At 36.1% G+C, this 21,324-nt stretch overlaps 1 protein-coding gene across 6 annotated transcripts in view; it reads right to left on the bottom strand.

Moving 5' to 3' along the window:
* COBLL1 (cordon-bleu WH2 repeat protein like 1) overlaps positions 1–21,324 on the bottom strand; it is a 130,534-nt gene that overhangs the window by 51,847 nt on the left and 57,363 nt on the right. For 5 of the 6 annotated variants that reach the window (XM_045559385.1, XM_045559386.1, XM_045559388.1 and 2 more), the window contains one exon: positions 524–712. In XM_045559385.1, coding sequence (XP_045415341.1) covers positions 524–712 — 189 coding nt within the window. Of the gene's footprint in view, positions 1–523; positions 713–14,277; positions 14,365–21,324 lie in introns of those variants that run through there. The other variant, XM_045559390.1, reaches the window with a different exon arrangement.

Below are 21,324 nucleotides of genomic sequence, written 5' to 3'. Positions count from 1 at the left end.
TGTAATCCTAGCACTCTGGGAGGCCAAAGCAGGACGGTCGCTTGAGGCTTGGAGTTTGAGATCAGCCTGAGCAAGAGGGAGACCCCGGCTCTACAAAGAATAGAAAAATTAGCCAGGCGTGGTGGTTCACGCCTATAGTCCCAGCTACTCAGAAGCCTAAGGCAGGAGAATTGCTTGTACCCAGGCGTTTGAGGTTGCAAAAGAGCTATGATGATGCCACTGCACTCCAGTTCTGCAACAGAGTGAGACGCTGTCTCAAAAAAACAAAAAAACCTAACAAGACGTGAAATCATTCCAAATTTCAAGAATCACTCAGTTAGGTTTGTGGAATTCATAGTGTTGATATTAATCCATTAGTAGAAAAATTTTAACACTTTTTAAGCATTTTTTTTTTAAATAGGTAACTGAACTGAGTGATGAATAAAGTATTTTGTCAAAGAAAAATATCAGCAGATATACTACAGAGGGTTTCAATGGTGGAATAAGAAAGGGAAGTGCTGGTATTTCATTTCCTCCAGCGTACCTGCCATGAACAGTAGTAGATTTGATAATATCCCCAGGTAGAACCACTGAGAGTTCAATGTCTTTGTCTATCATGTTTTCTTTCTGTTCCATGATGAAAGCAGCAGATTCTACAGAATCAGCAACTGAAGAGACATCAACATATTTGCTCTCAGCTGGAGGAAGTGGTGCCTTGGCTTTTGGTTTTCTCCTAAAATAAAAACAAAACACAAAAAATAAGGTACATATTTTTTAAAAGTAACTTTCTAATATGATCTAATTCATAAAATCCCAAATGTATATGCAGCTGTTTTTCACATCTAGAAAAAATGCACCAAAATATTAACTGTTAGTGTTGGATGGTAGAATTAAGGGAATTTTTTTTTTCTTTTTCCAATCAGCATTTTGTTTTGAGTATTCTGCCTACTTGGTAATACAAAGAAATATGGTAAGGAAATTTTATATTTGCCTCCATTAAGTTCAATTAATATCTCTTCACTGTACCAAATCAAGAGGATAATTTGTTTTCTTTGATAAATTATAAAAATAATATCTCAGGATGGAGTTCAATACCTCACTCTCACACTTCATAATGGCACTTACCTTTGGGGCTTTCAATCTATTTGTTTCCAATTTAATATGTTCTGCCTCTGTATCCAGATAAAGCCTACCTATCCTTCAAAGTCTAGCTAAATTCACCCTCTCGCCTCACATCCCCACTCCACCCCACCATACAGAATTTCTTCCTTCTTTGAATTGACACAGCACATTGAACAGATTCCATAAACGCAACATTTTTTCTATATTTTCCCTGGGTACCAGTTTCATCTTTCTTCCTACTTTTATAAATCCTTGCAAGAAAAAACCATACTATATAGATGTATTTCCCACTTCACCTAGCAATGAACAATGGAGTGTGTGTAGCAACCAAAGAGATCTTTTAAAAATACAAGTCAGATCACTACACCCTTTCTCACATCCTCCAATGGTTTCTTATGTCACCCAGAACAAGAGCTAGATTCCTGTACAGATTCTCCTCTACTTACAATGGGATTACATCCCAGTAAATCCATCTTAAATCGAAAATAATGTAAGTAAAAAACTGCATTTAATATCCTAATAAACTCATTGTAGAGTAAAAAAATCATAAATCAAACCATTGTAAATCCAGATGTTCCTCGATTTACGAAGGGGTTGCAATCCTGTTAAGCCCACGGTGAAGTTGGAAAATTGTAAATGAACGATCGTAAATCGGGGAGAGTCTATAATCTGTCCTCCCTTTATATATATAGCTTCTCCACTCCCCTCTCTTCCACTTTCTCCTTGGGCTCAAACACTCCAGTCCTAGGACTCTTGCCTTTTCCTTGAACACACCTAGAATACAAGACCCTCTACAGAGTGCTCCTGATGTTAAACTAACACCTCTCCTTCTCTGCTTTACTTTTTGACATGGGGTTCATCAGCAACATACTTATGTCTCCCCCTCCCTTATAGGGTAAGTAATTCCACAAGAGCAGGGACTTGTCTCCACCACCATGCTCACTTGTTTACAAATGCACAGACTCTCTGGAACAATGCCTGCCCCATAGGAGGCATTCATATTTACTTAAAAAATAAATTCAGTGAATACTCTGCATAAAAGATGAGCTGCCTAAGCATATAATTAGGAAGGAGAAAAGTTCTTACCACCAAAAAATAAAATGAGTTTTTATATCTGGATTATCTACGGATTTTTAAAATATTAGTTACATTTTATTCTTAAAAAGTTGAATATTGAAAAATACACACTGGATTTATTAGTAAGGGGTAACTGAGAACCTTAGTAAAAACGTTTCATCACGAAGGCCAAAAGAGAAGGCAAACTGCCACTGGCAGGGAAGTAAAGCAGTAGGAGCAATTTGTGCACAGTGGACTTGGCTTTCGGGAAGAGTGCCTGTGAAGAAAGGTACGGCCGGCACCTTCTGCCAAGCTGACCTCCCCAGGTGCCACTCGCCTCATTCTAGGTACCTTCCCATCTCCATGTGCTGCCCTCCCCATCCTCTCCATCTTTATATACTGTATTATCTGTTATCCTCAAGGTCCAGATTGAGTTGCAATTCTGGGGAAGTCTTCCCTGTCTGCTGCACACTGCAATGAAGAACTCCTGTGACTCATAATTTTGATGTTTGTGTATGTGTGACTGTCTTCCCAAGGTAGTTTGAGTCTGGGATGAAAACTCAGCTCTAATTACTAAAGATAAGCCTATTTAGAAAAAAAAACAAAAAGGAAAGCAGAACAAAGCACTAGCTGAAAAATTATTTACATATAACTTCAATGTTCTCCATCATTGCTTCAATTAATCAAGTATTTGTCACCTTTCTTCCTGAAAAATGGAAAGCACGAGTGAATGAGACCAAGATCCTTCCACAGTGAACTAGCAATCCAATAGGAAAGATGCAATGTATAATTAAATAACAAATACAAAGCAAAAAAGAAGGGTCATAAAACAAATGGGTAACTTTGAAAAGTTAGGACAATGAGAGCCACTTGAGACCAGCCGAGTGGGGCAGGGAAGCGGGGATCAAGGCATGCTCCAAATAGAAGAGACAAGGTTCTTGAAGGACTCAGTTCTGGAAAGAAGAGCAGAATTTAGATAAGCAGAGCTGTAGGATCACTCCTATGTTGGCTCCCAGTTGTGATCCATTCATGTTAGATTTAGTAATGTATGTTTACTACACAGTCTACTCGTCACAAGAATACCAGGAGGAGGCCCGGATTTGGCCTGAATCCTAAGTAGCTTTAAGACTTTGTTAACTTTTTTCACCTTTCATTCATCAGCAAAATTTTAAAAATATCTCTTACCTACACATGACTCTCTTAATGTTTATAAGTTTTGGTTAGATGCTTTGAAGCAGCAACAAAATTAAGTTAAATGTCACCCAGAGTCAAAGGTATAATCAAAGGTTATGTCATAATCTAAACATAGGAAATTCGGGTAATGCCAAAGGGGGGGAAAGAAAAAGAAAAGAAAAAGAAACAAGTGACATCAACATTCAATAAAAAGTGTAACTTACTGCTTAAGAATATTAGTTTTTGTTAACATTTTAAAATCACAGTCACTGCCACTGAAGTCTCCTAATCCCCTTTTAAACAGGAATCCAGGAATTGCAGTTTAAACAGATATTCACATAAGCTCCTCTTTGTCGTCGGCCTCATTTAACTATCAGTGTCCACTCCTTAGAAGCTGCTACCCTTAACAGTAAACAACAGCAAATTTTACACAAGGGTGGGTGGAAGGGAGGTTATAACAAAAAGATAGGAGACAGAAAACTTCCTCAGGTCAGGGCAAAAATTCATTAATCAAGCCTTAAAAATAACAAGCTATAGTAAGTTATTACTTACATAAATTGATTTATTAAAATAATCTCAATATTATACTCAATTTTCATAATGAAAATTAAAGTATAAAAAAGTATTTAATAACTTTTTTGAAAATATCAGGACTTCATTTTAACACAGAATTCAACGGGCAACCTACTATTACTACTGACTGGTCTTTTTATCATTTTGATTGATAAGGCACTTCAATATTGTATGTTCACTGTAATCATTATTCCATTACTGTCAGTATTAATATTCATTAAATAGAAAGGGAATAAAAGAGAAACTCAGCAAAACAACAGAATTCTAATCAAATACCACTTGTTGGTTTGAAAGAAAAAAGCTTTAAAATGTTATATGAGATATACCTATAGCCTCGAACTCCTGGCCTCAAGCGATCCTCCCATCTCAGCTCCCCAAAGCACTAGGATTATAGGAGTGAGTCGCCACCGGACCAAGATATACTTACATCCCTAATGTGTTAGTCAAGTTCAATGATATCTTAATCAGTTTGCTATATTTAACGTATTTATATGGTATTCTTACAGATTCAGAGAAATACTATCCAAAAATTTAGCTTCAATATTAAAGACAAAAATATAAAAATAGAATTGTAAGTTTTAAAACAATAGGCTATTCTAGTGGATAGGGGTTTCATAAAACAAAACACAACAGGCTTTGTTATTATTACAGTCTAAGGGCCAAAAAGAATTTACCAGCAAGCCACTTTCAATATAGAAGGCTTTCAAAAGTAAGATTCATCGTGGTGTTAATGAGGCAGTCCTTTTCAGTAACTGGCAATGTTGTGATGGCTCCTAAACTATACATCCAATTATAAAGTAGAAACCCATTTCTCAACACAATTGCTCAGTTTATCTGGGTTTACTAAAACAAAAGATTTTGTTAAATATAATTTGTTCAGAAGTAGGATTGACATTGTGCTATATGCTTGAGGGAATCCAATTAAAAACAACAAAAGCTCCCTTTTTTTGATGAGCCTAATTCCAAATCAAAATGGTTATGTCAAAGTGGCTTTAAAAGATAAGGATAATGAAAATAGACAAGGAGAGACACAAGACATTATATGACTCTTGACTGAGAAGACAACCTTGAAGAGAGAAATGTGGGGTCCAAACTGAATGGACAATTATGTCTCATTTTGGTCACGGTGACCATATTTCACAGGTGCCCAAGCCCTCTGTTTGGGATTCTCTTCCCTTGGCTTCTTTGACCACACAATCTGTTGTTTTCTTCCTTCTTCACTGAGACTTCTCAGTCTCCACACAACCTTCATTTCCTCTGCCTGATTTCTAAATGTTGGAGCACTCCAGGGCCTCCATTTTCTGCCCTTTTCTCTTGTCCTTCTACAACCGCCAAACCCAGGTGATTTCATCAAACCTCATGGCTTTCAAGGCCATCTACGTGTTGATGGCTTTCAAATTCACATCTCCACCCCTGACCTGTTTATTGAGCTCTGATTTATATGCCCAATAATCTCCAGCTCATCTCCATTTCAGATCACTATGTCCCATAGATGTCTCAAACTTTATATAACCAAAATTCTTGATTCTCCTCTCCACCCTCACTCCCCATTGTCACCCAAACCTCCACCATTATGCCTCATCTCTACAAATGGCACCAGTGACTACCCAGTTTACTCAAGCAAAAAACCTAGGCATATCTTGGTTCCTCTCTGTCCTTTATCTTCTACTTCCCAAGCTATTATAAGTCCCATCATCTCTTAACTCTAAAACACATCCTGAACCTGGGTACTTTTCAACCAGCTCCTGTGTCACCACCCTGGTAATTAAGCCATCATCTCTTGCCTGAACTGCTCGACAGCCGACAGCCTCCTCCCTGGTCTTTCCTGTTTCTCTTCTTGTCCCTTAAAATCCTTTCTCTTCTGCAATAGAGTGATCTCTTAAACATGTAAAGCAGATCACAAAACATCTCTGATACTCCACTGGTCTTCCAGTGCATTGATAAAACCCAAAATTCTTTTCCTAGGCTTACAAGGCCCCAGATGAGCTAGGCTGATGGTTCTCCAAGTGTGGCTTCACAGCAGCAGCAGCACCTGGAACTTTCTCAGAAATGCAAATTCTAAGGCCTCAGGGACGTACATAATCATAAATGCTGGGGGAAGGGCCATGCAATGCACATTTGACAATGCTCCAAGTGATTGTGATATATGCTGAACTCAGAACCACTGAGCTAGCCTCTGCCAACCTCTGAGCTTCCCTCTTATTCCTAGTTGCAATTCCACATAGTAATTCACGCTGGCATTCTTTCCTTTCCTCAAATCGACCCAGTCTCTTCACATCTGAGGGCTTTGCACAGATTTTCTCTCTGCCCCAAATGCTTTTGCCATGGAACCTCAAATTGCCTGCTCCTTGAGCTCATTTAGAATCCAGATAAAACATTTTCTCTTCAAAGAGGTATTATTCTGTAACCACTCAAAAGTGCCAATGTCCATCTCTACCCATCTTGGCCCACCCTTCACATAACCCTGTTTTGTCCTCATCATATCTATTACTATGAGAAATCACCTTGTTCACTTATTTATTTACTTGTTATTATTTGACCTTAGAATGAAAATTCCTGGAGAGCTAGGACCTGGCCTGTCTCATTCTCTGCAAGCATCTAAAACTTTAACTGGCAGAGATGGGGTGCTCTAATTGAGGAAGGAAGGGCGGGCATGTTATATTAATGTTCCCTGTGTTCAAAGGAGAGGAAAAACTTGGTGGGTTGCTGAGAGTCAACCTATTCTATTAATATAACACATTGTGACCAGCCAGAGGTGTAAGAGGTCATTCGAGGCCCAAAGAGATCTACGTAGGTAAAAGTACTTAATGCTCAGAAAGTTTCTAAATCCTCAGTCTATTTAAGGAAAAAGGGAGGGGTTTGGGATTTAATTGGGACTGATAGAATTCTAGAGTGGAAAGAAACCTCCTTCATTTTGCCCAGAATAATGCCTGAGGCCACATAACCTATCTGTGGGTCAGAACTCAAAGGTCCTGACTGTAGCTTTCCTTGATCAATGAGGATTCACGATTAATATCAGGAAAGAATAAACTAATTTTGTTTTACCTTTTCAAGAATGGAACTCATCTTTCCATTACATTTAGCATAATGTACCAAATAAAGAGGCAGTGGGTATTCTTCACCACAAGGCAAGCACTTAACAAACACTAGCATCTTCAGGTCACAATAGTAAGTTTCAATAAGGACATAAGGAAAAATAATTTTTATCCAATATTATCAATAAGAGCTAACCCTTGAGTGTTGACTACTCTGTTAGAAATTGTCCTGTTTTTACATGTACTAACGCAAATCCTCACATCATATAAGGTAAATGCTGCCGTCTCCACATTCCACATGAGGGGGATGTGCAGAGGTTAAGGAACTTGCCTAAGGACACTTCGCTAGTGAGTGGTGGAGCTGAGATTTAAACCCAAGCTGTCAGATTCTAATGCCAGCGCTCTTTACTGCTATACTACACATCACCCCTTGGGAGCTGACACATTCATACAAAATAAACAAAAAGTGAATGGGCAAAAGCCAAGCAGCAGAGAAGAAAAACTATTCCTAAGAGAATACATAGGGCTAAGCCCTGTGCAGGTGCTTTCTTGTCCACATTTAATCTCATGAGGCATTTGTCATTGCCACTTAAATGGGTTTACAGAGGTTAAGAAATTTGCCCCAAAGCACACAGAACATGGTGCGATCACAAATGAAAACCCACCAAATCCCAATGACCTTAATAAGGGCCACCTAAGTAAGCCCTTTATTCAAATAGGAATGCAAATACCAGATGTGCACCTACTCCAGCCACACCAATAGAGGCTACTACTTCCCTGGATAAGGTTGGGGAAACAATGTACCGGGAATCAAAAGGCCTGGGAGTGTCCTAAATTGCTACTTGTGTTACCGTTAAGTAAATCACTTAATATCTCTAGTCCTCCATTTCCTCATTTTCAAAATGCAGTATTGGACTAGCTGATCCCAGTTCCCTTCACCTCTAACATAGAAAGATTTGTGCACAACAGTTTTGCTCAGGGACTGCAAATGGAGACAAGATATTAGGACTGGGGTCAGGGCACAGTGGCTGAGCTAATTTACAAGTAACATTTAGATGAAAGTGTCACATGGTCAGGACACCCTTGCCCCTCCTGGGGAGCTCTTCCTATCCTGAGAACACCTCTGGTCGTGGTCAGGAAAGGGTCTCCTCTGAGACTCACAGGAAAGGAAAGCCTGGAAAACGGGTTCCATTTCCAAGTGCTTTTCTCTCTCTTGGCATCTACACTAGGAAAAAATGATGAACAGAGTGAACCCAAAGGAAAATTTTGAAAATCTCTGGTTTCAGTCTCCCACACTCAATTCTTTTATGTTTCAGCACCTGAAATACCACAAGCCATTCATCACTACAGGTTTTTCGCCCCTGTGGCACCTCCACGCAAGTCTGACCAACAATCCAAAGACATTAATTATACCCCATGTTTCCGGCATCTTAAATCTCTTTCTTTCTCTCCAGGACATACATGCACAAAAGCACAGATTTCTATTATCTTAATTTCTACTTCCCTCCTCCTTCCAAGTGCCATTTTATTTTCCTTTTTTTGCTGCCAAATTTCTAGAACTCTGCTGTCCAACATGGTAGCCATGTGGCTGTTGAACACTTGAAACATGACTAGTGTGACTGAGGAACTAGATTTTTAGTTTATTTAGTCTTAATTTACATTTAAAAACTAATACTTAATTCAGTTATTGGAGAATGTTTAAGTACATTTGAAACAACTTGAGTATGGGAATCTATTTTTTAACTATAAATGTTGTGACATCTAAATATAGATCAAGTATTTCTAATGAAAATATAGCATCTCAATTGAGATGTATGATAAGTATAAAATACACACTATATTTCATAAACTTGATACAAAATATTAAATTCTATTAGTAATGTTTGTATACTGATTACATATTGAAATACTATTTTTGATATACTGAGTTAAATGAAGTATATTACTATGGCAGGGAGCCTCTAAGATAGCTCTCTATGACTGACCCCGCCTCCTCGTGGAAACTCCTTTTGAGCAAGGACTGGATTTAGTGACTCACTTCCAGTGACTAGAATGCAGCAACAGTGATGGGATGTCACTTCTGAGTTAGGTTACCACAAAAGACTGTGGTGTTTGTTTGAGGCACTCTGTCTTGCTCTGAGAGAAGCCAGGGGTCCTATGGAGAGGCCCATGTGGCAACTGATGTCTTTGGTCAACAGCTAGAAGAATGAACTTGGAAGCAGATCCCATTCTGGTGGAGACTTGAGCCCCAGCCTACAGCCTGATTGCAGCCTCTGCACCCAACTAGCAAGCTAGAGAATGATAGTTCTACATAAACCCTATGCCTCAGTTTCACACCTTAGGTGATGTGAAAGACTTGCTGTGCTCTACGTGCTGCTTCTGGCATGACCTACATTAAGAGGACACTTTCTTTGCAATCTACCAGTGAAAATCCTCTCTCTTTAGATACCTCAACCCTTCAAGAATCTTTCTTGTTTTATACATAGAAGTCATTCTACTTTAAATTCTTTTAGTATCTTGTTTATATTTATAGGACATACGTAGATCCTTTTGTTCAATAAATAGCTAGGATGATCTAACACACTCATCACACAGTGTAAAGTAAAGCATATCCATAAACAAGACACAGGTCTTCCATTCTAGCATTTATAGAGTGACAAAAAGAGGAAAGGTAGCTGCCACATGACTAATACAATGCAGTAATAAAGTACCCAAGGCTACCTTGTGTCTTATAGCATAGTTTCCAAGGCACATCACCTTATCTGCCAGAAAAAAAAAATTTTTAAGGCAAAACCAATTAACATAATTTTTGGTATTTTTGATTAGTACATTACTTTTTGCAGAGTATGCTCAATTCTTAAAGAATGAATGAACTGAAATACAGTTTCATTAGGTTGATTCATTTTTTTGTTATATTGCACCTCTTTCAAATCTTCCCTTTTTACTACTTTCAGGAACATAGCAATTATGTAAAATGGGGCACAGGAACACAAAAGAATGTCTTTGTATCACTAGGCCTTTGAGGATAAGGTTAGTATGAGTAGATAAAGCTTTTGTGGTAATTTAGTTGTCATATACCCAGAAAGACATAACCTGTTCTATATTCTAATTCATGCAATAAATGGGTCATGTAGATAATGACAGGATTCTTTAAACTTAATTTAGGTCTCAACTCAAAAGCTGGTATTTCTTAAATCAAATTAGATATTTCAGTGGCTTTTAAATGCCCTGTCTTTTTAAGTCATGTAAACAAATAGACAGTATTTATTATTCTGCTGTACTTTTCATGTATACATAAAAAAAAAAAAATCACTAGGCAGTGCAAAGGTAGTTTCCAAATACACTTTAGAAGTTTTTCTCACTCATGCTTAATTATAATTTCATATCTCTATTATACATATGGCCAGTTTTTGTTCATTTTACCCTAAACATATTCGATACATATACATGTATGCATATACGAGCATGTGGGTATCTATACATATGTACACACACACATATACACAAATATATACACATATATACACAGAGAGAGAGAGTGAGCTAGTGAGCACCATAATTAGCACTTATTTTTCTTTGGCTTTAACCTAGACGTATATTCCAAATTAACTTGCCAAGAATCTTTTCATGAAGAAATTCTTAGTCTATTTTAAGCAGATATGTATTTCAATAGAAAAAATATCTTAAAAATAATTCCCATGAGGAAAAGTTTAATATTCATTATGGTAGGCAGCCAATGAGATGCTAAATAACATAATCCTCTCTTTCCACTCCCCCTCTACTCATCACCAGGTAATTTCTGGGGTAATTTCTTCAACATCTAGTGCTATCCTAATAACATTCTCAATACCAAAACCTGGGTTTCTAGTTTTCATTTTGTTTACATATCTGGAATAGCTTAAAAACTGCACAATATATCACCTTTTATGAAAGTTGATAGGCTAATGGTTTATTCCTGAGCATTTCTAAGTCAATAAACTCTTCTTCTAATATCTATGTCTATCTATATTTTTTAAATAAGTACTTAATAAATGTATAATTTGGCTTTCACTTTTTTTTTTTTTTTTTGGTGGGAGCACATCGGTGGCATTGCAGGGGGAAAACAAAAATATCTAGCTCACTAAATGTATACATTATAATTTTCCAGTGATAACATTAAGACATTAAAGAAAGGCACAGGGTAATAGAAAAAAGATATGCATTTACAATTAAAAAGGAAAAAATCTACATATTCATCACCAAAAGCTATTGATAGACCTCAAGATTTTAAGTCAGAGATCTCGGTTTGTGCCTGGGTCTGCAATAATTAGTTATCAGGTTATTTCATCTCACTGGAACTTCAATTGCAAAACTGGATAACATATCCTGCCTCACAGGATTGCTGATTAGGTTCTCAAACTTGGCTGCACAATGGATTCACCTGAGACATTTAAGAAAATGCTGAGGCCTAGGTCCTACTCTCAGAAACTGTGGTTTAATTGGCTTGTGGGAATTTTTTCAAATCTCCCCAAGTGATTCTAAAGTACGGTTAAGTTTGAGAACAGTATGCTGGAACAAGGTCTAGCATAATGCCTGATACATAGTAAACATTCAATTAAAGTTAAGGATATACCCTCATCGGAACTCTGTAAACTCTGATATACTGCCCGAAGGTTGCTACCTAGGTCAAACAAGTTCATGTAAATGCAAGAAGGTCTCAGAATCAATAACAAATCTGAAAAGTGGTCCAAAATTTTAGTAGTAATGCTTCTAAATTTAAAATTTAAATCCCTATTATATTTTTGCTCCCTTTTATCAAAGAAGGAAATTCCATATGAGAGAAAAAAATATTTCCCTTTATAGTTTTTACTGAGATATAATTTATATACAAAAAATGCACAAATATAAGTGAATACAATTTTACATATACGCACACATACCTCTCTCTCTCAAGAAACTACCACACAGATCAAGATATAGAACAGGGAGATGTATCTAGAAATTAAAATTAAATTTCTCATATCTCTCCCATAATTGTTGCCACAATTTCAGTTTGTCTCGGAGTTTTCAAATATCTTATATGAGATGTTTATTTTTTACATAGGTAAAGTCAAACATCAATGAGAGGAAAAATGAGGAAAACCTCCAGTAGAAACAAACATATCAAAGGAGTAGGTATAAAATATAAATAAATGAGCAAGTTGAAAAAACAGACTTAAAAAGATTATTTAAAATGAGTCACAAGACAGTCAACATTTACTGGGCACCCACTGTGTGTTCAGTGCTACATAAAGAAACAGTGTAAATTAAAGAAATGCCATATGAGGTCCTCAGATACCAATAACTTAAAAATGAAATGAGTCTATTTAAAAAAGGCAAAGATATCCTAAGTGGACCCTACCAAAAAGTCCACATTAACTGAATGCTTGTCTAGTTGCAGGAACTGGGCCAAGTATCTTACATATGTAATCCCCTAACAAATACTATGCTTTTTTGAATAGTACCCTAAAGTAATTCATAAACATTTATAGAAATTACCAAATAATTTTTCTCAATAACAAACCGAAACCTTGAAACCACATCCCAATGCTCACTTGTGACTCCATTCATTCTGTGCACAGATTTCTGCCTGTAACTAACAAGTGTCAGTAGCAACTGGGATCAACATCATCTACTGAAAGCTTCCTTTTTGCACTTTATGTTTATTGCCTTGCAGGCACTGTATATGGGAGAGTCACCGTGGTTTAAAAAAATGAGTCCTAAAAAGATAACAAAAATGTGATTGGCACTACAATTTAAAAACTTATAAATGATTAACAAAAACATTGGGAGAGAGAACTATGCAAAACTTGGACCTCTTTCTTCTTTGGCACACAAAATTAAGTACAAAAGCTCTTATAAATATATATTTCTACTTTTTCAAAAAAGGTTGAGCTGGCCAGGCTCGGTGGCTCATGCCTGTAATGATAGTACTCTGGTAGGCAAAGCCAGGAGGACCGCTTGAGCTCAGGAGTTCAAGATTAGCCTGAGCAAGAGCAAGACCCCATCTCTACTAAAAAGAGAAAAATTAGCTGGGCATCACGGCACTCACCTGTAGTCCCAGCTACTCAGGAGGCTGAGACAAGAGGATCACTTAAGTCTAGGAGTTTGAGGTTGCAGTAAGCTATGATGATGCCACTGCACTCTACCCAGGGTGACAGAATGAGACTCTGTCTCAAAAAATAAACAAACAAAAAAAAGGTTGAATTATTCATAAAAATTCAAAGAAAAGGTTACTGATTACGACAAAAAATTAGCCATAGATTGTTTTATCTCATATTCTCTGAAGCAATAACATAATGAATGTAAAGAAAGAAACTTTCACTCTCAAGTTACAAAGTTTTTAGTTGAAAAATGTTTTTCAATTTTCAAAAGCATGCTAGGTAATGAACTGAAAAAACATTAAATGTGGGAATTATTAAAATATATGTACATGTGCATATCACATAGTGGGAATGCATATGTCAGCCAAACAAACACACTAGATCAGCCAACCAAAGAATGAAAGCAACAATTGCTGTCAAGTCACAATCATCTACTCTCAAATGTAAACTTTGGTAAATATTAAACATCATTGAGTCATTAGTCTGTGCTAAAGTTTTAAATCTGTGTTGGTAAATGGTATGTGTTGGGGTAAACCACACTCAAGCATAACGTTCACTGTGTACTGATAAAGTAAAAACTTCTTGAAATGAATTTTCCAAAATAATTTTCCTAGCTATAGGTTTTGAGGATACACATATATTAAATCTTTTATGGATTGTGCCTTTGGTGTCATATCTAAGAAACTTTTGCCTAACCCTTGGTCCCAAAGATTTTTTTCTCTTATGTTTTCATCTATATATTTTATAAGTTTGTTTTACATTTATATCAATTTTATGTTGATTTTTGTATAAGGTGCTACTTTAGATTTTAGTGTTTCTAAACTCTATTGGAGACACTATGTTCAAGTCTAGCTAGAAGAACCACTTGAACGTAGTGTTTAATATGTATGTATCTCAAAAAATTGGACTTCATCAAAAATTAAAAACTTTTGTTCCATCAAAGACCTTGCCAAGAGGATGAAAAGACAAGCCACAGACTAGGAGAAAATATTTGCAAGTCACATACCCAACAAAAAGACTTAATCTAAAATATACAGTGAACCCTCTAAACTCAACATTCAGGAAAAAGTAATCAAATTATAAAATGGAAAAAAGTTTGAACACCTTACCAAAGAGGATATATGAATGGCAAATAGGCACACAAAAATATGTTCAACATCATTATTCATTAGGAAAATGCAAATTAAAGCTGTGATGAGATACCACTGCACACTTACATTTTGAAATATTGGTGATTTCAACTGCAGAGAGGAATGTGGAGAAACCAGCTCTCTCATATGTGGCTTGTAAAAGGTGAATGCAAATTAGTGAATGCCACTCTGGAAAATAGTTTGGCAGTGTCATATCAAGCTAAACATATACATACCATATGACTTAGCCATCTACTCCTAGGTATTTACACAAGAGAAACAAAAACTTATGTTCTCACAAAATCTGTACATCAATGTTTATGGCAGTTTTCTTCATAAAGACCCCAAACTGGAAACAACCCAAATGTGCTCTAATGGGAGAATGAATAAAAAACTGTGATGCAACCATACAATAGAACACTACTCAGCAATAAAATGCAAAAGTCTTCATACACTTAACTTGGATGGATGTCAAGGACATTAGGCTGATTGAAAAACACTAGTCTCAAAGGGTTACATACTGTATGGTTCTATTTATATAGAGTCTCAAAGCACCAAACTTAAGGTCACAGAAAACAGATCAATGGCTGCCAGAGCTGGAGGCACGGTGAGATTATTAAGGGGTAACATGAGGGAGTTTCTCTCTGGTGGTAGAAAGGTTCTGTATTCTGATTATGGTGTGGTTACACAAACCTATGCATCTGACAAAATTTCACAGGACTACAAAATAAAAAAAAAACATACATACAGTGATAATAAACAATGCATGTAAAAGCTGGTGAAATCTGCATATGGTCTGTACCTGAGTTAATAGTATTAGTATCAATGTCACCTCACTGGCTTTAACAATGTACTATGGTTATATATTATTATTGGGGAGAATATGCAAAGGGCACAGAGAAACTCTCTGCACTATGTTTGCAAGTTCTTCTGAAGCAAACTATCGAAAAGTAAAAAGTTACTGGAAAAATACATCTAAGGCAGTAATTCTGAAAATTTGATGGACATTCATCCCCTATGGAACTTGTTTATAATACAAGTTTGCTTGGGTAGCCCTGCTTTGTACATATTTAAATAGAATCTGTATATGGGGCCCAGGCGATGATCCAGCACATTATAGTTTGAGAACCACAGGACTAAAATAAAGGCAAAGGTATTAGAAAGAAAAAAACTAATGATCCCCATCAATAACTTATGCTCTATTTAATGGCTAATTACTAAAGTCCTACCCACACAGAACCTCATTCATAGACTATGTAACTGAGCCAAGAGGCTCTCATTTATAGATAAAGCGGGAGGCATGCAAATGACATTATTCATCTATTAAAAAAATGCAAGTACTGTTATTCATAACACAAACCTGACATATCAATACAGAAGTGAAAATTTTGACATAAGAAAAAAACCCATGCTATTAAAAGAACAGTGTGTAGGAAAACATATCTTCAATAAGACATAAGGGTCACATATTTAAATGTCCATTAAAGGTCCTTCCTTATGCTTTTATATAAAATTACTGTTGGCAAATCACAGACACATACATAAGAAGCATCAAGGTGTTTGATTTAAAAGCTTCTTTTTTTAGATATAACTCATTAAAAGATCAAACTAAACATTATCCTATATACAACATAGTAAGAGTTAAAACCCAGGAAGTCTCTGCCAAATCTTCATTCAATTATTCCTAAGAGGCTGTCCACAGGAATGAGTAAGGGTGATGATACATTTTCAAACTCCAGACCTACAGTTTTCACATTTACATTAGGGATTTCTATGCCAAGCACCTACTAGGCCCCTTTCCACCTTTTCCCAGGAAGGAACAAATCATAGTTTTTCTACTATCTCCCAGCCATCTTATTACTGAAAGAAATCAAGTCTTAGAACATCACTTCCAAAAGGCTATTAATTTCTAACTTAAGCAGTTGCTACAGGCTTTTAAATGCTAGCTCACTTGCTCTCAGCTCTGTGAAAAATTAAATCCATATTGATGAAAAATTATGGTCATTTTCTGATTGTGCTCAAGTACTTCAGCTGATTAATACTGGCTTCAAGTGAATCCTTAATTATAGGCTTAATCCTTCCTTATAGGGCTATTTAACCTGACAATGCTCCTTGGCCACAGGTGATAATACCAAATACTGAGCCAGTAAAAAGTGAGCATTACTGAGTAAAATAAAAGCCACTGAGCACGTGTATTTGAAAGAGGACAAGTTTATGACAACTCAAAAAGTACTTTCCACGTAAGGTTGGTCAGTAATGGCAACTCCTATACCACAGATGAAACACAACAATCAGGGTACAGTGTTCTGAACTGACCAGGAGGGGCAGTGGCAACCAGGAAAGAGTGTTGTAGTACAAGACAGTACACTTCAGTTCTAGTATTGAGATAGGGGGCTGGGCATGGTGGCTCATGTCTATAGTCCTAGCTCTCTGGGAGGCTGAGGTGGGAGGATCGCTCAAGGTCAGGAGCTCGAGACCAGCCTGAGCAAGAGCAAGACCCTCCGTTCTCCACTAAAAATAGAAAGAAATTAGCTGGACAATTACAAATATATACAAAAAATTAGCCGCGCACATGCCTGTAGTCCCAGCTACTCAGGAGGCTGAGGCAGAAGGATTGCTTGAGCCCAGGAGTTTGAGGTTGCTGTGAGCTAGGCTGACGCCATGGAACTCTAGCCCAGGCAATAGAGTGAGACTCTGTCTCCAAAAAAAAAGAGATGGGAACTAGCAAACCCTGTTTGATAAGTGTCTTAAGCCCCTAACCAAGGTCTCTGATGAAACAACAGATGGCATAGAAACCAGTTAAAACCAGTTGAAACCCAGATGGGCATGAAAAACCACCTCAGGTTACCCTCACTGCTCATTATACCCTGCTTATAATGTATTAGCATAATACCAAAAGAAACTCCCACTAGCCCCATGACCGTTTACAAATGCCATGGCAACTCCTAGAAGTTACTCCACACTGCTTAAAAGACAAGGAACCCTCAATTCAAGGTACTTCCCACCCCCTTTCCAGAAATCTTATGAATAATCCTCCCTCTACTTAACATAAAATTAAATAGAAGGTATAAGATAAGACTCTAGAAACTCACAAGGGGCTACTGTCTGTGGGTGAGCCCACCTACTGACTTGGGAGTTCTATGACATAATTGACAACAGGCTGAAGATAAAAATCAAAAATGGGACAAGTACCAGGCACAGCATAGTGAGAAGGTTGAGACAGGTTTAGAAAGAATGAGTTTCTAATTGTACATCACCATATATATGGTTTATGGGGCTTTATGGGGCAATAACAGCATTTGTCTTTGTATGAATTACTATCCACTTTCCTTTAACAATGTTAAATAATGATAGGAAGGTATCTAAACACACCACTTAAAGTGATAGCAATACAACTTCAAAATTCCACATAAATGTCACCCAAATTTAATTTTAAAGATTAATGCATAATTATTTCAAACATGGAAATGAAATATAATTATACTCTTAATATTAAATGTACAATGAGTTTGTGTTAAACAATTCTATTACTCACCTTAGTTTTTTTCCTTATTCCATATGGTTCAGTAATTTGCTTTCTAAAGAACATATGCTTAATGGGAGTGAACAAGACACCCCAGAGGTACATTCTCTTCTTCCTTATTAATGACATCATTAAGTTTGCCTATTTATAGTCTGGACCATCTGACCTCATGGCCTACATGAATTAAGTGGATTTGTTTAGTTGTTAATCCTTACAGTGCGTGCTTAGCAGCAATTAACCAGTGACAGTAACTGGATCACTATCTTTAAAATAAAACAAGGTGAGACTGCAGTTTGTGCTGTTTTATGTGAACCTTAAATATGATCAAATGAGTGTGCAAAATTTGAAAAATATAAATCTCATGTATTTCTATGGGAAATTTGAATTACGTAAGTCATATTCCTACAAGGTATTTAGAAACATAGCCCTTGTTAAAAAAATACAACCAAATAATTCTACTAATTATTTTCAAGTTTTAGATATATTTTATAATGGCAAACATTTATAATCTGAACATTTGAAATCTCTCCTAGGTACAAAGGATTATTATATTATTTCACTTTTCATTCTATAAGTTTTTATAATCTTATCACTTCTCAGAGACTTCTTTAGATACTAATCAGCTATAAGAAATACTTTATACCACAAGACAATGTTAGCTCACTTTTTTTTAAGTCTCCAAACATTCACTACTAACCATTTGGAGTTTCAATTAAAGGGAGCATTTGGACTATTCACAGATATTCTGCACAAAAATTTTAGCATACATAAAAGGACTCATTTTCATATTTCATCTAATATTACATAACATCCACCATCTATTTAAGGGATGGAACTAATGTAGTCCTTACAAAGAGAATGAAATTTTAGCACACACATTGTACAAAAAGTACAGTGCTATAAGCAAGGAGATGAGTCAGGTTGTACTCTTCAGTTTAGCAAAGTCATATGTAATCCTGTACCAGTTAAGTCAGAATTTCTAGAAGCAACCTTCTTATTCAGGGGTCATGCTGACAGAGTTAATATTAAACTCAAGGTTTGCTCTTAGAGTCATGTGCTAAGGGTTTATTTGTTTTTTAACTTAATTCAGGTAAATTTAGCGAAGTGCAACTTTTACTTTCTACCTGGAGGGTTGTTAATAACATGGGGGAAAGAGGGCCAACCTAGAGATGGAAATGCTTGATTCTAGTTTGAATTTTTCTGTCAAGTAACTTAACACCTCTAAATCTCAGTTTAGTTATTTACTGATGTTGAACAAAGAAAATATCCAAAGTCTGCTTTATAAGGTTCTTGTGAGTATTAAAAAAGACAGCGATTATTCCTTGTAAAATTTAAAGCCCTGGAAAAGTGCAATTTTTCACATTGTTTACTGAAATGTTTATCATAATTTGAAAGGAACTTCACCATGTCTTAACTCTTGAAAGTGTTTCAAATAAGAATGCAATGAACAGCAGTAATTAATTTTATATACACAAAGTTTAATGGATTGTTACATGTAAAATAATTTTTCTTCCCCAATAAATATAAATTACATAATTGCATATACATTTAATATGTCAAGGAAAATAATTATGTAATTTACTCTCCAAAGCATCAGTTCACAAAACCCATAAGTTCTTTATGGGTTTTGTGAACTGATGCTTTGGAGAGTAAATTACATAATTTACTAACTCCTCACTGAGACATTTGAATGAGCAGGAAAAAAAGAGTCCTCAGACATATTGAAGTGTTTAAGAGTAATAATAGTTCAAAAGAAAATATTAGACACTTCTAAAATACTAGAAAATGTTAAATTATTTTACAAGTTTTACAAATCATATATATTAATACTTACAACTCTTCCAGAAAGCCTCTATGAAGCAGCACCGTTCCTTTGGCTATTTACTTTTAGAGAATGCTAAACCAACTGTCCTGTTCTATTACTAACACTCTACTGTTTATCATGTGTGTGTAAGCGCCAGGCACTTCTTACCTCTGGCAAACATGTAAAAGAAGGAATTCACTGGTCTTACAAAATCATTCCGGGAATGATCATGTAACATTTTCACAGGCCATTTTTCTAGAATGTGTTTTATACAGTGATTTTACAAAGCAGCTCCTTATCAAATAATTTAAAAACTAGAGAATTCAATGTTTTTTTCTCCTTTATAAAGTTATAAATGCTTGAAAATTCTCAACATATACAAAATATTTTTTTAATTTTTAAGCAACATCTCATTAGATCATTTAATTAATCATTTGATTTTAATATTAAGCACATCTGTGTAATATTAAAGAAAAACCTTAAAATTATTTGTAGGATGACAGTCTGATGAAAGCTGAGCATATGAAAATAAAACTCAGAGAAAAGAGTAGGCATTTAATTTTGTAAAAAGAAAAAGGAAACAGGTAGATTTCCTGGCAAATGCCCTAAGATTTCTCCTAATCAGTCCAGAGCAAACACCATTTTCTACCATGGTAACCTCAACGCAGCCAATGAAGCCAGTACTTGAGCTTCATGGCTTCACCTCTATTGTACAGGCCCAGATGTGAATAGGGTGGAATCTGAAAGGCTAGATTTTATAGTCAGTCCTTTTATAAATGAAAATGCATCTTTGCAACAATTCAGATTTTTCCAGGATGTTCAAAATCAAATGTAAACTATTCAAATAGGAGCAACAGAAACTTCAATGCAAAATTATATGTTCCATTGTTTCCACATGTGCAATATTGACTGCTACAGTTATAGCCTAAAATAAAACAAGAACTTCTACTGGCACTTCCTTTCCAGTCTTAATGAGACTTGATTGTCTTTTTATACAGCTCTAGTTATTTGTACCTACATCTCTCTCCATAACAAAACCTCTTTAAGAAGAAGTTCATAAGAATAAGTCTAGAGATCTAATATACAGCATGAGGACTACAGTTAACAAAAGTGCACTGTATACTTGAAATTTGCTAAGAGAATAGACTTCAAGTGTTCTTACCATTAAAAAAAAAAGTTAATTATGTGAGGAAGTATGTTAATTTGCTTGAGTGTAATAGTCATTTCATTATGTATAACATCATGTTGTATACCTTATATATAAAATAAATTTTTTTTAAAAAAAGATGATCATAGTTTCTATTTCTGCTTTTCTCCTTTCTTACTTCATATCCTCCCATGAGTCCACCCCAGCTGGTTGCCACCCCCAACCCTGCAAAGGCAGTCTTATATCTTCATTATCACCAATAAGCCTCATGTTGCTCTAGATATTGAAGAACAGGACTCTTCTCTGTTCTTATCTTATATTGACTTCTTCACAGCACTCTAAACATTTGATATTGCCAATCTTGAAATCTTTGCCCAGAACCAGACTCCTACATTAATACATTCTCGTACGCTTGAGACAGTCCCAATTTGTCTCTGTTGTCCCTTCGGTAGTTTAATATTTAGTGCCCTAATGCTCTCTCCCCTTTTACTGCCAAAGGTACCCCAGGTTGCATACTCAATTATATCGGGTCACCCTACTTAGGATGTGACTACCCATTTTTTATATCTCCTCTTGGCTGCTTCATTAGGCATCTCAAACTTGATAACACCGAAAGTAAACTCTTCCCCTCTTCTCCCTTAGTCTTTCCTATGTCAATAA

This window comes from Lemur catta, chromosome 8 (assembly GCF_020740605.2).
Source record: "Lemur catta isolate mLemCat1 chromosome 8, mLemCat1.pri, whole genome shotgun sequence".
NCBI lineage: Eukaryota > Metazoa > Chordata > Mammalia > Primates > Lemuridae > Lemur > Lemur catta.
This window is presented reverse-complemented; position numbering and strand designations above follow the sequence as displayed.